Source organism: Hibiscus syriacus, unplaced genomic scaffold (genome assembly GCF_006381635.1).
Source record: "Hibiscus syriacus cultivar Baekdansim isolate YM2019G1 unplaced genomic scaffold, ASM638163v2 tig00007902_pilon, whole genome shotgun sequence".
Lineage (NCBI taxonomy): Eukaryota > Viridiplantae > Streptophyta > Magnoliopsida > Malvales > Malvaceae > Hibiscus > Hibiscus syriacus.
In genome coordinates this window covers 39,195-55,072 of record NW_024062148.1, presented here as the reverse complement: position 1 = coordinate 55,072, position 15,878 = coordinate 39,195, and the positions used below count along the sequence as shown (strand labels likewise).

General features: G+C 38.8%; 1 protein-coding gene across 1 annotated transcript; it reads left to right on the top strand.

The window, feature by feature from the left end:
• Positions 1–12,351: 12,351 nt before the first annotated feature.
• On the top strand, positions 12,352–13,337 carry LOC120201745. Its single transcript, XM_039202289.1, has 2 exons — positions 12,352–12,792; positions 13,206–13,337. The coding sequence occupies exons 1-2, from the start codon at positions 12,529–12,531 to the stop codon at positions 13,335–13,337; spliced, it is 396 nt and encodes a 131-aa protein (XP_039058220.1). The 5' UTR covers positions 12,352–12,528.
• The last annotated feature ends 2,541 nt before the right edge of the window (positions 13,338–15,878 follow it).

Sequence of the window (15,878 nt, the reverse complement as noted above, 5' to 3'; positions counted from 1 at the left end):
TGGAGAGTACTTTGTTGATGTACTCAGCCTGTGATAACATCAAAGTCCCCGACTTTGTGTCTCTCTTGATCCTCATCCCAAGAATCTGCTTTGCAGCGCCCAGATCCTTCATAGCAAACTGCTTCGACAATTTTTGCTTCAAGTGTATAATCTCTTGCATGTCTGAGCCTGCAACGAGCATGTCATCAACGTACAATAATAAAATAATGAAGCTGTTGTCGAACCTCTTGATGTAGCAACAATGATCTGCTTGGCATCTGATAAAACCACTGCTACTCATGAAGCTATCGAACTTCTTGTACCACTGCCTAGGAGCTTGTTTTAAACCATACAAGCTCTTCTTCAACCTGCATACCAGGTTTTTCTTGTATGCCTCTATGAAGCCTTCTGGCTGCCTCATATAGATTTCTTCCTCCAAATCACCATGAAGGAAAACTGTCTTTACATCTAACTGCTCAAGATGTAAATTCTCTGCAGCTACAATTTTCAACACCAGTCTGATTGTAGACAATTTTACGACTGGAGAGAAAATTTCATTGTAGTCAATACCTTCTTTTTGCTGAAAGACTTTGACAACCAATCTTTCTTTGTAGTGTTTGCTCCCATCGTGCTCTTCTTTGATCCTGTAAATCCACTTGTTGTGGAGCGCTTTCTTGCCTGGTGGTAATTCAGCTAATTCCCATGTCTGATTTGACATAAGCGAGTCCATCTCATCTTTCATGGAAGACTCCCACTTGACTGAATCCTCCACTTGCATTGCTTCATCATAGCACTCTGGTTCACCATTGTCAGTCAGCAACAAGTAGTGTAAAGAAGGAGAATACCGTTGGGTTGGTTTAGGAATTCTGGAGGAGCGTCTCAGTTCTGGTGTGCCTGGTTCTTCTTGAACTGCTTCAGGATTGATCTGAACATCATTTCCAGAAATCTCCTCGAACTCAGCAAATTCCTTTGTTTCAGCTTCGGTATTACTTGATTCTGCGGTTGATCTATCTTTGTACATCACATTTTCATTGAAAATGACGTCTTTGCTTCTGATGATCTTCCGATTTTCATAGTCCCAAAACCGGTAACCGAACTCATCACCGCCATAACCAACAAAGGCACATTTGTTGGACTTAGCATCAAGCTTACTTCTTTCAGCAGAGTCTATGTGTACATAAGAAATACAACCAAACACTCTTAAGTGTGAAAGGTTTATTTCTTTCTTGCTCCAAACTTCCTCTGGTATTCTGCCATCCAAAGGAACTGAGGGCCCACGGTTGATCAAGTAAGCTGCAGTGTTGATTGCTTCAGCCCATAGAAATTTGGGCAAGCCGGCATGTATCCTCATACTTCTGGCACGTTCATTCAGAGTTCTGTTCATGCGCTCTGCTACACCATTATGTTGCGGTGTCTTGGGAACTGTTGTCTCCATCTTGATCCCATTGTTTGCGCAGAAATCTCTGAATCTACTGTCTCTGTACTCTCCTCCATTGTCAGACCTCAACCGCTTGACTTTCAAACCAGTCTCATTTTCCACCATGACCTTCCATTTTCTGAAGATATCGAAGACTTCTGATTTCTTCTTCAGAAAATAAACCCACACCTTCCTTGTTGAATCATCGATGAAGGTGACATAATATAGTGAGCCTGCAAGAGATGGAACTGGGGATGGTCCCCATACATCAGTATGAACCGATTCTAACCTTTCTGCCTTGGGTGTCTTGCCAATCTTTGCAAAACTGACTTTCTTTTGTTTGCCAAAGATGCAATCCTCGCATAGTCCAACATCTACATTTTTTAGATCCGGCAGCTTCCCTTTTGACAAAAGTGTCTTCATCCCTTTCTCGCTCATATGGCCAAGCCTTTGGTGCCATAGGTTTGATTTTCCATCAGCATCTGCTACTGCAATGATATTCTCTAAATTTGAGGTTACATAGAGAGTACCAGTCTTCTTACCACAAGCAATGACGAGTGCTCCTTTGGTAATCTTCCATTCATAGCCTGAAAAGGTTGTGCTATATCCTTCTCCATCAAGCTGTCCAACAGAAATCAGATTTCTTTTGAGGCCAGGAATATGTCTCACTCCTGTCAGCTTCCAGGTGGTCTGGTTTGGCAACTTTAGTCGGATGTCTCCTTTTCCGACGATCTTTAAGGTTTCATCATCAGCAAGATGAACCTTCCCAAAATCACCACTGACATAGTTCTCCATGATTTCTTGGCATGGGGTGGAGTGGAAAGATGCCCCTGAATCCAAGATCCATGATTCAATCGGACTGTTGACGCTTAGAATCATGGCATCACCTGTCTCCTCTGTCACGTTGGCAGAATCCTGTGCATCGGTATCTTTCTTCAGTGCTCGGCAATCTCTTTTAAAGTGACCTTTCTTGCCACAATTATAACAGGTAAAATCTTTCTTTCCCGTTCTAGATTTTTCCCGTCTGGATTTTGATCTGCCACGATTTGAATATCTTTCTGAAGTTCTTCCTCTAGACTCCGTGTGCAAGGCTGAGGAGGTTGATGCTTCACCCGATTCTCTCTGTCGAATTTCTTCACTCAGTACCAGATCCCGAACATTGTCGAATTTTAATTTGCTGTTTCCCGACGAACTGCTGACTGCTGTAACAGTAGCATTCCAACTGTCTGGTAGAGATGATAAGAGAATTAAAGCTCGAACTTCATCATCGAACTCAATTTCCACTGAACTCAACTGGGTTGTGATTGTGTTGAGTTCATTTAGGTGTTGTGCCACCGATGCCCCTTCCGCCATCCGCAAATTGAATAATCGCCTCATCAAATGAACTTTGTTTGAGGCCGATGGCTTCTCGTACATACTGGAGAGAGCCGCCATAAGACCCGCCGTGGTCTTTTCCTTTGCTATGTTAAAAGCAACATTGCGGGATAACGTCAGTCGGATAACTCTGAGGGCTTGTCTGTCGAGAAGAGCCCAATCTTCATCCTTCATGCCCTCTGGTTGCTTTCCTGAGAGAGGTTGATATAGATTTTTCTGGTACAAAAAATCTTCAATCTGCATCTTCCAAAAGCCAAAGTCCGCACCATCGAACTTTTCAATTTTCACCTTCCCTTCGTCTGCAGCCATCGCTCCCACTCGAATCTGGCTTCGTTTGGATCGTTTCTGACAATTCTTGCGAATCACCGTGTATTAGAACACCACCGTCGATAAACTCGTATCGCCGACCGAAATTCACTATTCACGAAATTCACTATTCACGTGAATAGTAATGAATAGTAACCTCGCAGAAAATTTGACAAAATTCACAACCAAAAGCTCTGATACCAGTTGTTAGGAAAATAAACCGAGTACAAGTAATTTTCCTATAACCAGATTAGTGAGAATGCGAAATAAAAGCGGAAAAATAATATCCGAAAATTGATAACGGAGTTTAGCCAATTGTGCTTACGTCTCCGGGCTGCTGCAGATCTTTTACTAAGAGAGAAAATTTACAGGTGTTTACAAAAACACTCACTACTTACAAGAAAGCTCTCTAGTATAGGAAGAAAGAAATGTTTTGGGATGGGATTTTGAAGCTAAATGGGTAAGGGTATTTATAGTAGAAACTTAGGGACTAATCTTTGAAAATACTCTAAAGTGCAATGACTAAAGTGAATTTACCCATTCCTATTTTCAACAAACATCTACCAAAATTTTACCAAACTTTGAAAAACATTTTTCAAAGAAACATTTACCAAACTTTGAAAAAAACATTTTCCAAAGTTGGTTGCCAAACTTTGAAACTTTTAACAGCGATATTAGATTATTGTCGATGTTCAGGACTCAGCAGCTGGTGTCTCGATTTCGACATTGCAATTTTACATTTTCGTTTATAGAACCACAGATAAAGTCTACCCGGTTGTTTATAAATATAAAAAAACACATGGTACTGATATGTTTATGGATATCTGAGTATTTGCCTATTTAGACTGGTTTGCTTTGCACTTCTTAGAAATGGTTGTTCTTTGATTTCCACGGAAAGGTGTCCGTTCCTTTGCGTTTCTGTTCCAGGCTCCAGCTTCAATAATACTAAACATTTAATTAAATTCTCCATGGATATGCTAAATTCTACATTAAACTTCTTTGTTCTATCGCCACTATTCATCAATTGATACACGAATAAAACTCGAAACATTATTCCCAACTCGAATCTATAAAAAGAGCATAATATTACACAACATGGTACACGTTATTGATATCGATGGAGCTTGCAGGTTATCCATTTTAGAAGTGATTTTGAGGAGTAGAGAACTTGTTTTGCAGCAGAGTCAAGAGGGTTCGATTCTCCTGGTGAAGGAGAAGAGCTTTGTTCCTCAGTGCCTCATTCTGTTTTAGGATGCTTTGGTTCTCCATGTACAGTTTCAAGTTCTTCCTTTCCATATGATCCGTTTTAACCTTGTTTGTTTTCCCTCCCTTCCTTAACCTTCTCCACCTGTTTGACACTTCTGTTAAATTTACGACCAAACACAGCAAAGGAAACAAAACATGAACAAATCTTAAACCTGTTGAGTCTTGGAACACGAATGTTATGTCTTTTGAAAGGAGGGTTTCGACGCAAGGAGTTGCCTAAAGGCTTCATGCACATCTTAGGATTGAGAGTAGAACAGTGTTTGCTTTGCACTGGAAAAAAATGCCAAAGCCTTGAGAGGGTTTGGACTTGGAAGAGATTATATATATACTGCTGGGTTATGTTTTGTGTTTGTCTCCGAAAGTGTTATATAATTGAATTGCGGAGTGGATAGAGAGAGAGAGAGAGGCTTTTCATGGTAATGATGACAAAAGAAATAATGATTACCAGGGGCAGCGATGGATGGATGATGGAAGAATTGAGGAGAGCACAAGGCAGAAGATCAATTAGAAGTTTTTTCGTTTTTAGATATTTAGTTAATTGAAATGTGGAAGAGACTTTAAAGCCAAAGGGAGGGTGTTGGCTGGCTGACAAGCTTCAAGTTGTGTTGGGGCACACAGAAAACGACTATTCCCTACACACCTGCATTAACCCTTTCCCCCTGGGTTTCTTAATATATCTTCAGCCTTTGGCGCTTCCATTTACTGCCAAAATTTACCAATGACTAGGAGTTGGGTTTATATTTTAGGGTTTGGAGTTGGGAAACATGTTGATGTTCCTACTACAGAGTTTGGTGAAAAACTGTAAAGCCGACACTCCCTCATTATTATTCCTTCAGCGTCTATGATTTGCCAAAGTAGAAACAAATGTAAATCCAACACAACTCCACTTCCTTTGGACCTTATTAATCATACTTGTCGACACATATACTTCATGATTGTTCTGTTAAGTTTTGATGGGATTGATGATTCTTGATGCTTTTGACCCTCTTTCTCCTATGCTTATCATCAACTTAGCCAATGAGTTAGGGGTACTTACCTCTAAACCAATTTTGTAAATAAAAAATAGTAGTAACATTCTGAAATATTGAATTGTAGTTGAATAATCATGGAAGGCACGTGCAAGTCACGTGTCTACCTACGAAAGGGTGGAGAAAAGTCCAAAAGCAAATGAGTGTAGGGTTGGAGGGACTAGCTAGGAAGGGGGGGAATAGTCAATGTGGTTTGGTTCTTTTGCCCTTATTTCTTTCATGCAATTGAGTACCCCTTAGCTCATGCTCATTTAATTTGGAAAATGAAACCTCCCCTTTTGGACTTTCTGCACCCAAAACAAAAAACAAAAGCCAGACCCTTCATTTGAGACTCCTATCTTCATCGTCAAGGTAAAAGGAATGTCAATTTGGGATCATTAAGAGGGTTAATGGGTGGGTGGGTGGTTGATTTTGGTCCAGTTTCATCTTGCCCACTTCACTCACATGGTCCTTTGAAATAACAAATCTTTTTACAAGTTACCCGGACTGTAAAAAAAACCCTAATCATGTCATTTTGAAGAATATAAATGGTCGAAGAAATTGATGGCCACCAAAACCAAAATACTACCATAGTCTAGGCTTCATTCATTATTGTATTAGTTACTAAGACAAAGTACTCAAATATGCGCACCGAATAATTAGTCAAAAATATGGGCACCGAAAAAATGAGCTGGTTTTTTGTTGATTTTTGGTGATAAGGATAATCTCAATTTTAGACATTGTAATTTAGGGTATTTACAAATTAGTCCTTAAGCTTCAACTATAAATACCATAGCTCATTTAGCTTCAAAACCATCCCAAAGCATTCTAGCTTTCTTCCAATACTAGAGATAATTTAGAGAGTTTCTTGAGAGTTGTTTTCTCCTTTTTATCAAGAGAGAATTATCATTGTTTTTTCTTTGGTCGATCGAGAGAAGTTGTAATTCCTATTTTCTCATAGTGAAATTCTTCTACCGTTGCCCTTGGTTTTTACCCTATATTATTTAGGGGTTTTCCAGGTAAAATTTATGTCATCTTTTATCTTCATTTTTTATTTTCTTAAATTATCAGTTGCGATTTTGCTCTATTCGATAGCCGTCTTCCGCAACAATTGGTATCCGAGCCAGATTTGAGTGTGTAATATCTGCTTATTGTCTTTGTGGTTGCCACCAAAAGGTGGATCCTTCAACATAAGAAAGTAAGAAGGTATTACCCATTCTTTGAAGGTTCCAAAGAACTATTCACGATAGTGAAATACTGGGAGCTATCTGTAATAGAAGTTATGGAAACAAAATTTGAATTGAAAAATTCAATGGGAGAAATTTCTCTTTGTGAAATTGAAGATGAAGGCTATCCTGAGGAAAGACGATTGTCTAGCAGCTATCAGTGAAAGGCCGGTAGATTTCACATATGACAACAAATGGATTGAATGGACGGGAATGTTATGGCAAACTTTCATCTAGCATTAGTAGATGAAGTATCATCGAGGAAAAGAAGACAACTAAGGAGATATGGGATCATCTCACCAAACTGTACGAGGCCACATCGCTGCACAATAAAATTTTCCTTAAGAGAAAATTGTACACTCTCCGTATGCCAGAATCTACTTCAGTGATAGAGCATTTAAATACACTGAACACTTTATTTTCTCAGCTTACATCCTTAAGCTGTAAAATAGGAGAACAATAACGTGCTGAACTTCTACTTCAAAGTCTACCGGATTCGTATGATCAACTCATCATCAACTTGAAAAACAGTAATGTCACCAGTCTAGTCTTCGATGACGTTGCAGCTGCTGTTCTACAAGAATAAAATCGGTGCAAGAACAAGGAAAACAGACAAGTAAATCTACAACAAGCAGAAGCGTTGACAACGATGACAACGATGAGAGGGAGATCAACAGAACGTGGCCAAAGCAGCAGTCACAAACATGGTAGATCGAAGTTGAGGAGCAAGAAGAATTTAAAGTGTTACAACTGTGGAAAGAAGGGTCACTTGAAGAAGGATTGTTGGAGTCTAAATAAAAACTCCAATCCACAAGGCAATACTGCAAACACTTCAGATGATGGAGATGCTCTATGCTGTGAAACGTCAACCACCGTGGAAGGCAGAAAAAGATTTACATATATGACTCATTGATTCGGGAGCAACATATCACATGACCTCAAGAAGAGAATGGTTACATCATTATGAACCTGTCTCAGGAGGATCTGTGTATAGTTGGAATGATCATGCCTTAGAGATAGTTGGCGTTGGAACCATCAAATTGAAGATGTATGATGAAACAATTAAAGTTGTTCGAGATGTGCGGCACGTGAAAGGCCTGAAGAAAAATGTATTATCCTATGGATTGTTGGATAATAATGCAAGCAAGATTGAAACACAGAATGGAATCATGAAGGTGTTCCGTGGAGTGCTTGTGGTGCTGAAAGGCGAAAAGATAGCAGCAAACTTGTACATGTTGAAGGGGAAGACTTTGCTAGAAGCAGAAGCCTCTGTTGCCTCATGTAGTTCAGATTCTACAATGCTATGGCATCAGAAACTTGGACACATGTCAGAACAAGGAATGAAAGTCCTTGTGGAGCAAAAACTACTTTCAGGCTTAACAAAGGTAACACTTCCTTTGTGTGAGCATTGCATAACAAGTAAGCAGCGTCGGTTGAAATTCAACACATCAAATTCTAGAGGCAAATGTGTTCTAGAATTGGTTCACTCTGATGTATGGCAAGCACCAGTTACATCCCTAGGCTGAGCAAAATACTTTGTCTCATTTATTGATGACTACTCCAGTAGATGTTGAGTGTACCTATTAAGAAGAAGTCAGATGTGTTTTCAACTTTCAAAAACTTCAAAGCGCGGGTGGAACTGGATTCTGGAAATAAGATCAAGTGTTTCAGACCAGATAATGGAGGAGAATACACAAGTGAAGAATTTGATGACTTTTGCAGGAAAGAAGGCATCAAAAGACAGTTCACAGTGGCGAACACTCCTCAACAAAATGGAGTGGCAGAGCGGATGAACATAACCTTGTTAGAAATAACAAGAGCAATGTTGAGGGATGCAGGCCTAGAAAAATTATTTTGGGCAGAAGCAGTCAATACCGCCTGTTATTTGGTGAATCGAGCTCCATCAACTGCAATAGAGCTGAAGACACCAATGGAGATGTGGACTAGTAAACCAGCTGATTATTCAAACCTCCATGTATTTGGAAGTATTGTGTACGTGATGTACAACTCCCAAGAAATTTCAAATCTGGATCCAAAATCCAGGAAATACAAATTCTTGGGGTATGTTGATGGAGTAAATGGGTATCGTTTGTGGGATCCCACTGCCCGCAAAGTGATCATTAGCAGGGATGTTATCTTTGTAGAAGATAAACTACAAGCAAAGAAGACGATGATAGCACTGAAAAGTCAGAGACTACACAAATACATGTGGAAAATGAGCTTGAACAAGGAGATTCTTCTGAAGCAGAATCGGCATATGATGAACAAGAACCAGAGAGTTCTGAAGCTCCAACAACTCGTCAATCAGATCGTGTGAGAAGACGTCCCAATTGGCACTCAGATTATGTTATAGAAGGAAATGTTGCATACTGCCTTTTAACAGAGGATGGTAAGCCATCAATATACCAAGAGGCAATAAACAACTCAGATGCTTCACTGTGGATGATGACAATGCAAGAAGAGATTGAAGCCCTTCATAAAAATAATACATGGGACCTTGTGCCACTACCACAAGGAATAAAGTCAATTGGTAACAAATGGGTCTTCAAAATCAAGCAAAATGGTGACGATCAAGTGGAGAGGTATCGTGCAAGACTAGTGGTCAAAGGATATGCTCAAAAAGAAGGTATTGATTTCAATGAAATATTTTCTCCTGCGGTTCGACTAATAACAGTTCGAGTAGTTTTGGCAATGTGTACTATATTGAACTTACATCTAGAGTAGCTAGATGTTAAAACGGCTTTTTTTCATAGAAATCTTGAATAAGAGATTTACATGCTCAAGCCCAAAGATTTTAAAGAAAAATAAAAGAAGAACTTGGTTTGCAGGTGAACAAATCTTTGTACGGTCTAAAGCAGGCGCCGACGTGTTAGTATAAGAGATTTGATTCCTTCATTATGTGATTTGGATACAACAGACTTAACGCAGACCCTTGTGCTTATTTCAAGAGGTCTGGTGATAACGATTTTGTTATATTGTTGTTGTATGTTGATGACATGTTGGTTGCAGGACCCAACAAATATCATATTGAAGAATTGAAGGCACAACTGGCTAGGGAATTTGAAATGAAGGACTTGGGATCAACAAACAAGATTTTAGGGATGCAAATTCATCGAGACAGAAGTAATAGGAAGATTTGGTTTTCACAAAAGATTTACTTGAAAAAGATCTTGTCACGATTCAGCATGCAAGATTGTAAGCCAATTTCTACCCATCTTCCTATTAACTTCAAATTATCATCCAGTATGAGTCCTAGCAGTGAAGAAGAGAGGATGGAGATGTCTCGAGTACCGTATGCATCGGCAGTGGGAAGTTTAATGTTCGTTATGATATGCACAAGACCAGATATTGCACAAGCAGTGGGAGTGGTTAGTCGGTACATGGCGAATCCAGGCAAAGAGCATTGGAATACAGTAAACAGGATCCTGAGATATATCAAAGGAACCTCAAATGTTGCATTATATTATGGAGGATCAAACTTACTAATAAATGGTTATGTAGATTCTGACTATGTAGGGGATTTGGATAAAAGTAAATCTACTACAGGATATGTGCTCAAAATTGATGGTGGGGCTGTAAGTTGGGTTTCAAAATTGCAGTAAGTTGTGGCTACGTCAACAACAGAGGAAGAATATGTAGCAGCTACACAAGCCAGTAAAGAAGCAATTTGGTTGAATATGCTATTGGAGGAGCTTGGGCACAATCAAGAGTATGTCTCTTTGTTTTATGACAGTCAAAGCGCCTTGCATCTAGCAAGGAATCCAATCTTTCATTCAAGGACAAAACACATACGAGTTAGGACCATTTTATTCGTGAAAAGGTGGAAAAAGGGACGGTAGATATGCTGAAGATCCATACCAAAGACAACATAGCAGATTTCATGACAAAGGCGGTAAATGCTGATACATTTACTCTATGTCGATCCTCTTGTGGTCTGTCAGAGATGTAAGCAACATGATGGTACAAGGTAGAAAGAATGGTGTGAAGATATGATTGTTCCAATTAAATCTTTAAGTGGAAGATTGTTGAAAGACAAGCATTTTCAGTGCATTGAATGCACCGAATAATTAGTCAAAAATATGGGCACCGAAAAAATGAGCTGGTTTTTTGTTGATTTTTGGTAATAGGGATAATCTCAATTTTAGACATTATAATTTAGGGTATTTACAAATTTGTCCTTAAGCTTCAACTATAAATACCCTAGCTCATTTAGCTTCAAAATCATCCCAATGCATTCTAGCTTTCTTCCAATACTAGAGAGAATTTAGAGAGTTTCTTGAGAATTATTTTCTCCTTTTTATCAAGAGAGAATTATCATTGTTTTCTCCTTGGTCGATCGAGAGAAGTTGTAATTTCTATTTTCTCATAGTGAAATTCTTCTACAGTTGCCCGTGGTTTTTACCCTATATAATTTAGGGGTTTTCCACGTAAAATTTGTGTCATCTTTTATCTTCATTTTTATTTTCTTAACTTATCAATTACGATTTTGCTCTAACTAATAGCCGTCTTCTGCAACAACCCGGACGGTAAAAAAACCCTAATCATGTCATTTTGAAGAATATAAATGGTCGAAGCAATTGATGGCCACCAAAACCAAAATACTACCCTAGTCTAGGCTTCATTCATTATTGTATTAGTTACTAAGACAAAGTACTCAAATAGCAGTCTTACTTAAAGGTCACACTCCTTAACACTCAAACCAACAAATATCAATGTTTTTATTTTTATGTTCTTTCTTCTCTTTTTTCTTGCTTTGATTTGATGGTCTTAGTGACTAGAGAGCCACGTTGTATGATAGGTTCACGTGCACCACTGACGAGCTCTGGTAGAGCATTTAGCTTCTTTCACCCTCCGTCAAGGCCTCAACCATGTGGTCCAAATCGCCATCCCTAATTTTCAAAGCAGAAATCTATGAACAATCTCTGACTCCCCACTATTAAATACACTTGTCATTTTTCTGTATTTCAATCATTACACTGTGGAATCAATTAGTTTGTAGCAAGAGATGGAAAGAACCCTCGTCTCTTGTTCTCTTATTCCCAGTAAGGGCTGAGCACAAAATGAAGTTAGAGAGCCCAATTCATAGATTCAGCCTGCCACACATGGCTGTTTTAAAACCCATATTAAGCCAAGATAGTTTAATTAGTGATGAATGCGTATGAAGTGGAAACTGGGAAGGAGTAGTGGAGGAATACGAAATTTGTTTATTCGGCCCAGAATGCATGCAATGCAAGTATCTGGGAAATCTGTCTGTTGCATTCATTTGCATCTGTTTCACAATCGAACTTCATTGTATCCTTGCCTAGAGTTCCGGACCTGTTCAACTCAAAATTATGTTTGACCTTGATTCCTAAGCAACACACTCAGTTCCAATGATATCTCCTTGGTGAACAGGTGCTGTATCCACACCATCTATGTCAAAACCAAAGCCACCTTTAATAAAATGATTGGCACTAGTAAATTCTGCCTCCTGTGTTTTAGCCAATGGCTTTACCACTAGAAATACTAATCCACTGAGCTGAAGCAATTGGAGCCTGCCTTAGTGGCACCGTTCCCATTATAATCGGTCCATGTCTTTTCTCTGCCTATGGTCCATAATTGTTCCTGATTAATGAACATCTTAAAGTTTAAAGGTTAATTTTGGTAGCCGAAGTCAGTTTCAACAGACCACAAAACTTGATAGATTCCAGAGAATTTATGGCCGATTATCTCGTAGAAAACCGTTTTTTTTTTTTTGCATTATGTACGTTGCAAAAAAAACCTTCTCTCTCCCCAACCACTGTAATTCTTTCATAACTAATGGTTTCGTTTCATATATAATACACAAAGGATCAAAGTCGTTTTCTGCTCTTGTTCTTCGATAGGTGATAAAGGGATCAAAATTGTTTGCAACAATTTCTTATTGTTATGAATCTAAAGCAGCAAGACCACTGATCATGAATCTCGACGTTCAATGGAAATTAATAATGTGGCGTATGTGAGAATAAAAGAAGACGAAACAGGAGCAGAACAACTCAAACAAGAACAAGAACAGGGTGAAGAAGAAAATTCTTGCGATTCCCAAGTTGAGTTACCTTTTCAGGAAGAACCCTTACCTCAAATCCCTACCAACGAGAAATCATGGAATCGGCTACTCAAGTTGATCGCAGTTGGCATCTCTTCGGTCATTGTGGTCATAGTTGCAATTAAATGGATTGGACCCTTTGTGTTGAAAAAGGTAACCAGCAATCTCATTTTTTTCTCTTTTTTTTAATATTCATAAATCATGACATGTTTAATTATTTTCAATGGATAGTAGAAGCTATGATTTGAACCCAGAGAAATATTAGAAGTTGATTGCTGTTGATGTTATTTTGCTGAAGAATGATCTTTTAAGATGATGAGACGTACTTTGATAATTTTAGGGTCTCGCAAGATGGACATGAGCTAAAGAGAATCCAAGTTTGTGCTCCAAAATGCTCATTATATTATGGATAGTAGCTACCTCCTAGCCTCACAACTTTGATTGTTCATTTATGGTGCTAGGCCTTTGATAGTCAATCAAGTTATGCTGTATTTGTTGATATTTTGACAAAACTGTATGAAGAAATAAGATCAGTAGAAAGGATATACATGGTTGTATGACGACAGGTGGTTGTCCCGGCTTTACAATGGGAGGCGCATGCTTTCAACTCGAGCGAGATAATAAGTGTAATCTTAGTTACATTAGCTGTATTTCCAACCATATGTTTTCCATCTATACTGTTGTGGAATTCGGGTTAATTTTCACCAATAATAACAAATTCACCTTGAAAACTATTACCTAAGTGACTAGTGTGAAAACGATTGTATTAAAAATCACCCCAAGGTAGATTCCCAGGAAAGAGGAGGGGTCACAATGGTCCCTCTTAAAACCCACTTTCCTTAGACAGAACTACCAAGACAAGTAATTTTAATAGGACAATAATTAACAACAACTATACCCGACAATAGCTATTAAATATACATAAAGAGAATACCAAAATTTAACGAGGTTAGGACAAAATTATGCATGCCTCCTCGAACACTACTAAAATAATATTTCACTAATAGAGGAAATATTACAAAGAGAGAAAGAGTACAAATAGCCTTTAATATAGAAGAAGGCTTATATTTGTGGGATGCTAAACTAAGGAGGAGTATGACTTTATTTATAACAAAAGAATTTCCCCTCCTCCTTATACACAACCAATGTGGGACTTTGCCAAAAAACCAACAAATCTCCACCTTGGCAAATTCCACACACATCTCTCAAAAATCCAATCTTCAGTAGTGTGTGCAAATTCATCTTTCAATTTGTAACAATATTGACCAAGTCTAAACAATGTTTAAACTTGACCGCAATTACCACTTTTGTCAACATATCAACATGATTCTCAGCGGTCCGAATCTTCTGGATTATGACTCCACCTTCTTCTAGAATCTCTCGTACAAAGTGATATCGAACATCGATGTGCTTTGTCCTTGCATGGTAAACCTGGTTCTTTGCTAAATGAATAGCACTCTGACTGTCACAATGCACTTTGATGTGCTTCTGTTCCATTCCCAATTCACCAAGCAACCCTTGAAGCCAAATTACCTCCTTCACAGCCTCTGTAACTGCCATATACTCTGCCTCTGTAGTAGACAAAGCTACTGTTGACTGTAAGGTGGACTTCCAACTGACCGGTGCCTTTGCAAATGTAAACACATAACCAGTAGTTGATCGACGCTTGTCCAAATCACCTGCATAGTCTGAATCACAATACCCAACTACATAATGACCATCTTGTTTGTCCTGCTGAAAGACCAAACCAACATCTACGGTGTTCAGAATATACCGCATAATCCATTTCACAGCTTGCCAATGCTCCTTTCCAGGATCATGCATATACCTGTTCACAACCCCAACTGCCTATGAAATATCAGGTCTCATACACACCATTGCATACATCAAGCTACCAACAGCACTTGCATACGGAACCTTTGACATATATTCCCGTTCTGCATCATCCTTAGGTGACATGGATGCACCGAGCTTGAAATGAGGAGCAAGATATGTACTAACTGGTTTTGACTTCTCATTCATGCCAAAATGTTTTAGTACCTTCCTCAGATATTCTTTCTGAGATAAACAAAGCCTCCCCAATTTCTTATCCCTTGATATTTCCATGTCTAGAATCTTCTTCGCTTCACCAAGATCCTTCATCTCAAACTCCCTGTTCAATTGAGTCTTTAGTTTCGCAATTTCTGTCTGACTCTTGGAAGCTATCAACATATCATCAACATAAAGAAGAAGATATATATATGATCCGTCTTGTAGCTTGCGTAAATACACACAATGATCATATTTGCTTCTTGTGTACTTATGCCCTATCATAAACTTGTCAAATTGATTGTACCACTGCCTTGGAGATTGCTTCAATCCATACAACGATTTTTCTAATTTGCACACCATCTCTTCTTTTTCATCAATTTTGAATCCATCTGGCTGAGTCATGTAGATTTTCTCATCCAAGTCTCCATTTAAAAATGCAGTTTTTACATCCATCTGAACTAGTTCCAAATCCAACTGTGCTACCAAAGCCAACAAAATTTTGATGGAGGAATGTTTTATAACTGGAGAAAATACTTCATTATAATCAACTCCCTCCGTTTGAGCGTAGCCTTTAGCCACCAATCTTGCTTTGTAGAGGATGTTATTCTTATCAGGAAATCCATCTTTCTTTGCATATACCCACTTGCACCCAATTGTCTTCTTTCCCTTCGGAAGACTAGCTAGTTTCCACATCTAATTCTTTTGAAGGGATTGAATTTCTTCATTCATGGCGATCCTCCACTTTTTATGTTCTGAACTTTGGACTGCTTCATTAAAAGTGGCAGGAACGTCATCAATTGCAATTGGTGATGCAAAAGAGACCATATCAGCATAACGAGTAGGTTGTCTAATGGTCATCTTTTCCTTTCTGAGTGCAATTGATTCATGTTGATGTGGAGGTTCTTGGGTCTGAACCTCTTCTTCATCTGACTCTTCTTCTACCATAGGATAGTCAACAACAGTTTCTTTACTGGTTGGGTCAATTCTGCTTCCTTCAAACTCCACCTGTTTGGGAGTTCCATCTGTCTGCTCCAATTTTTCTGAAGTCACCTTTCTCAACATGGTAGATTCATCAAAGGTAACATCCCTGCTAAAGATTATTTTCTTTGCTCTTGGATCCAGCTTTGACTCCTTAACATGGTAGTATGCACTGGAACCAAACACATGTAAGGAATCATAATCTGTAACAGGTTCTCCAAACCATTTCT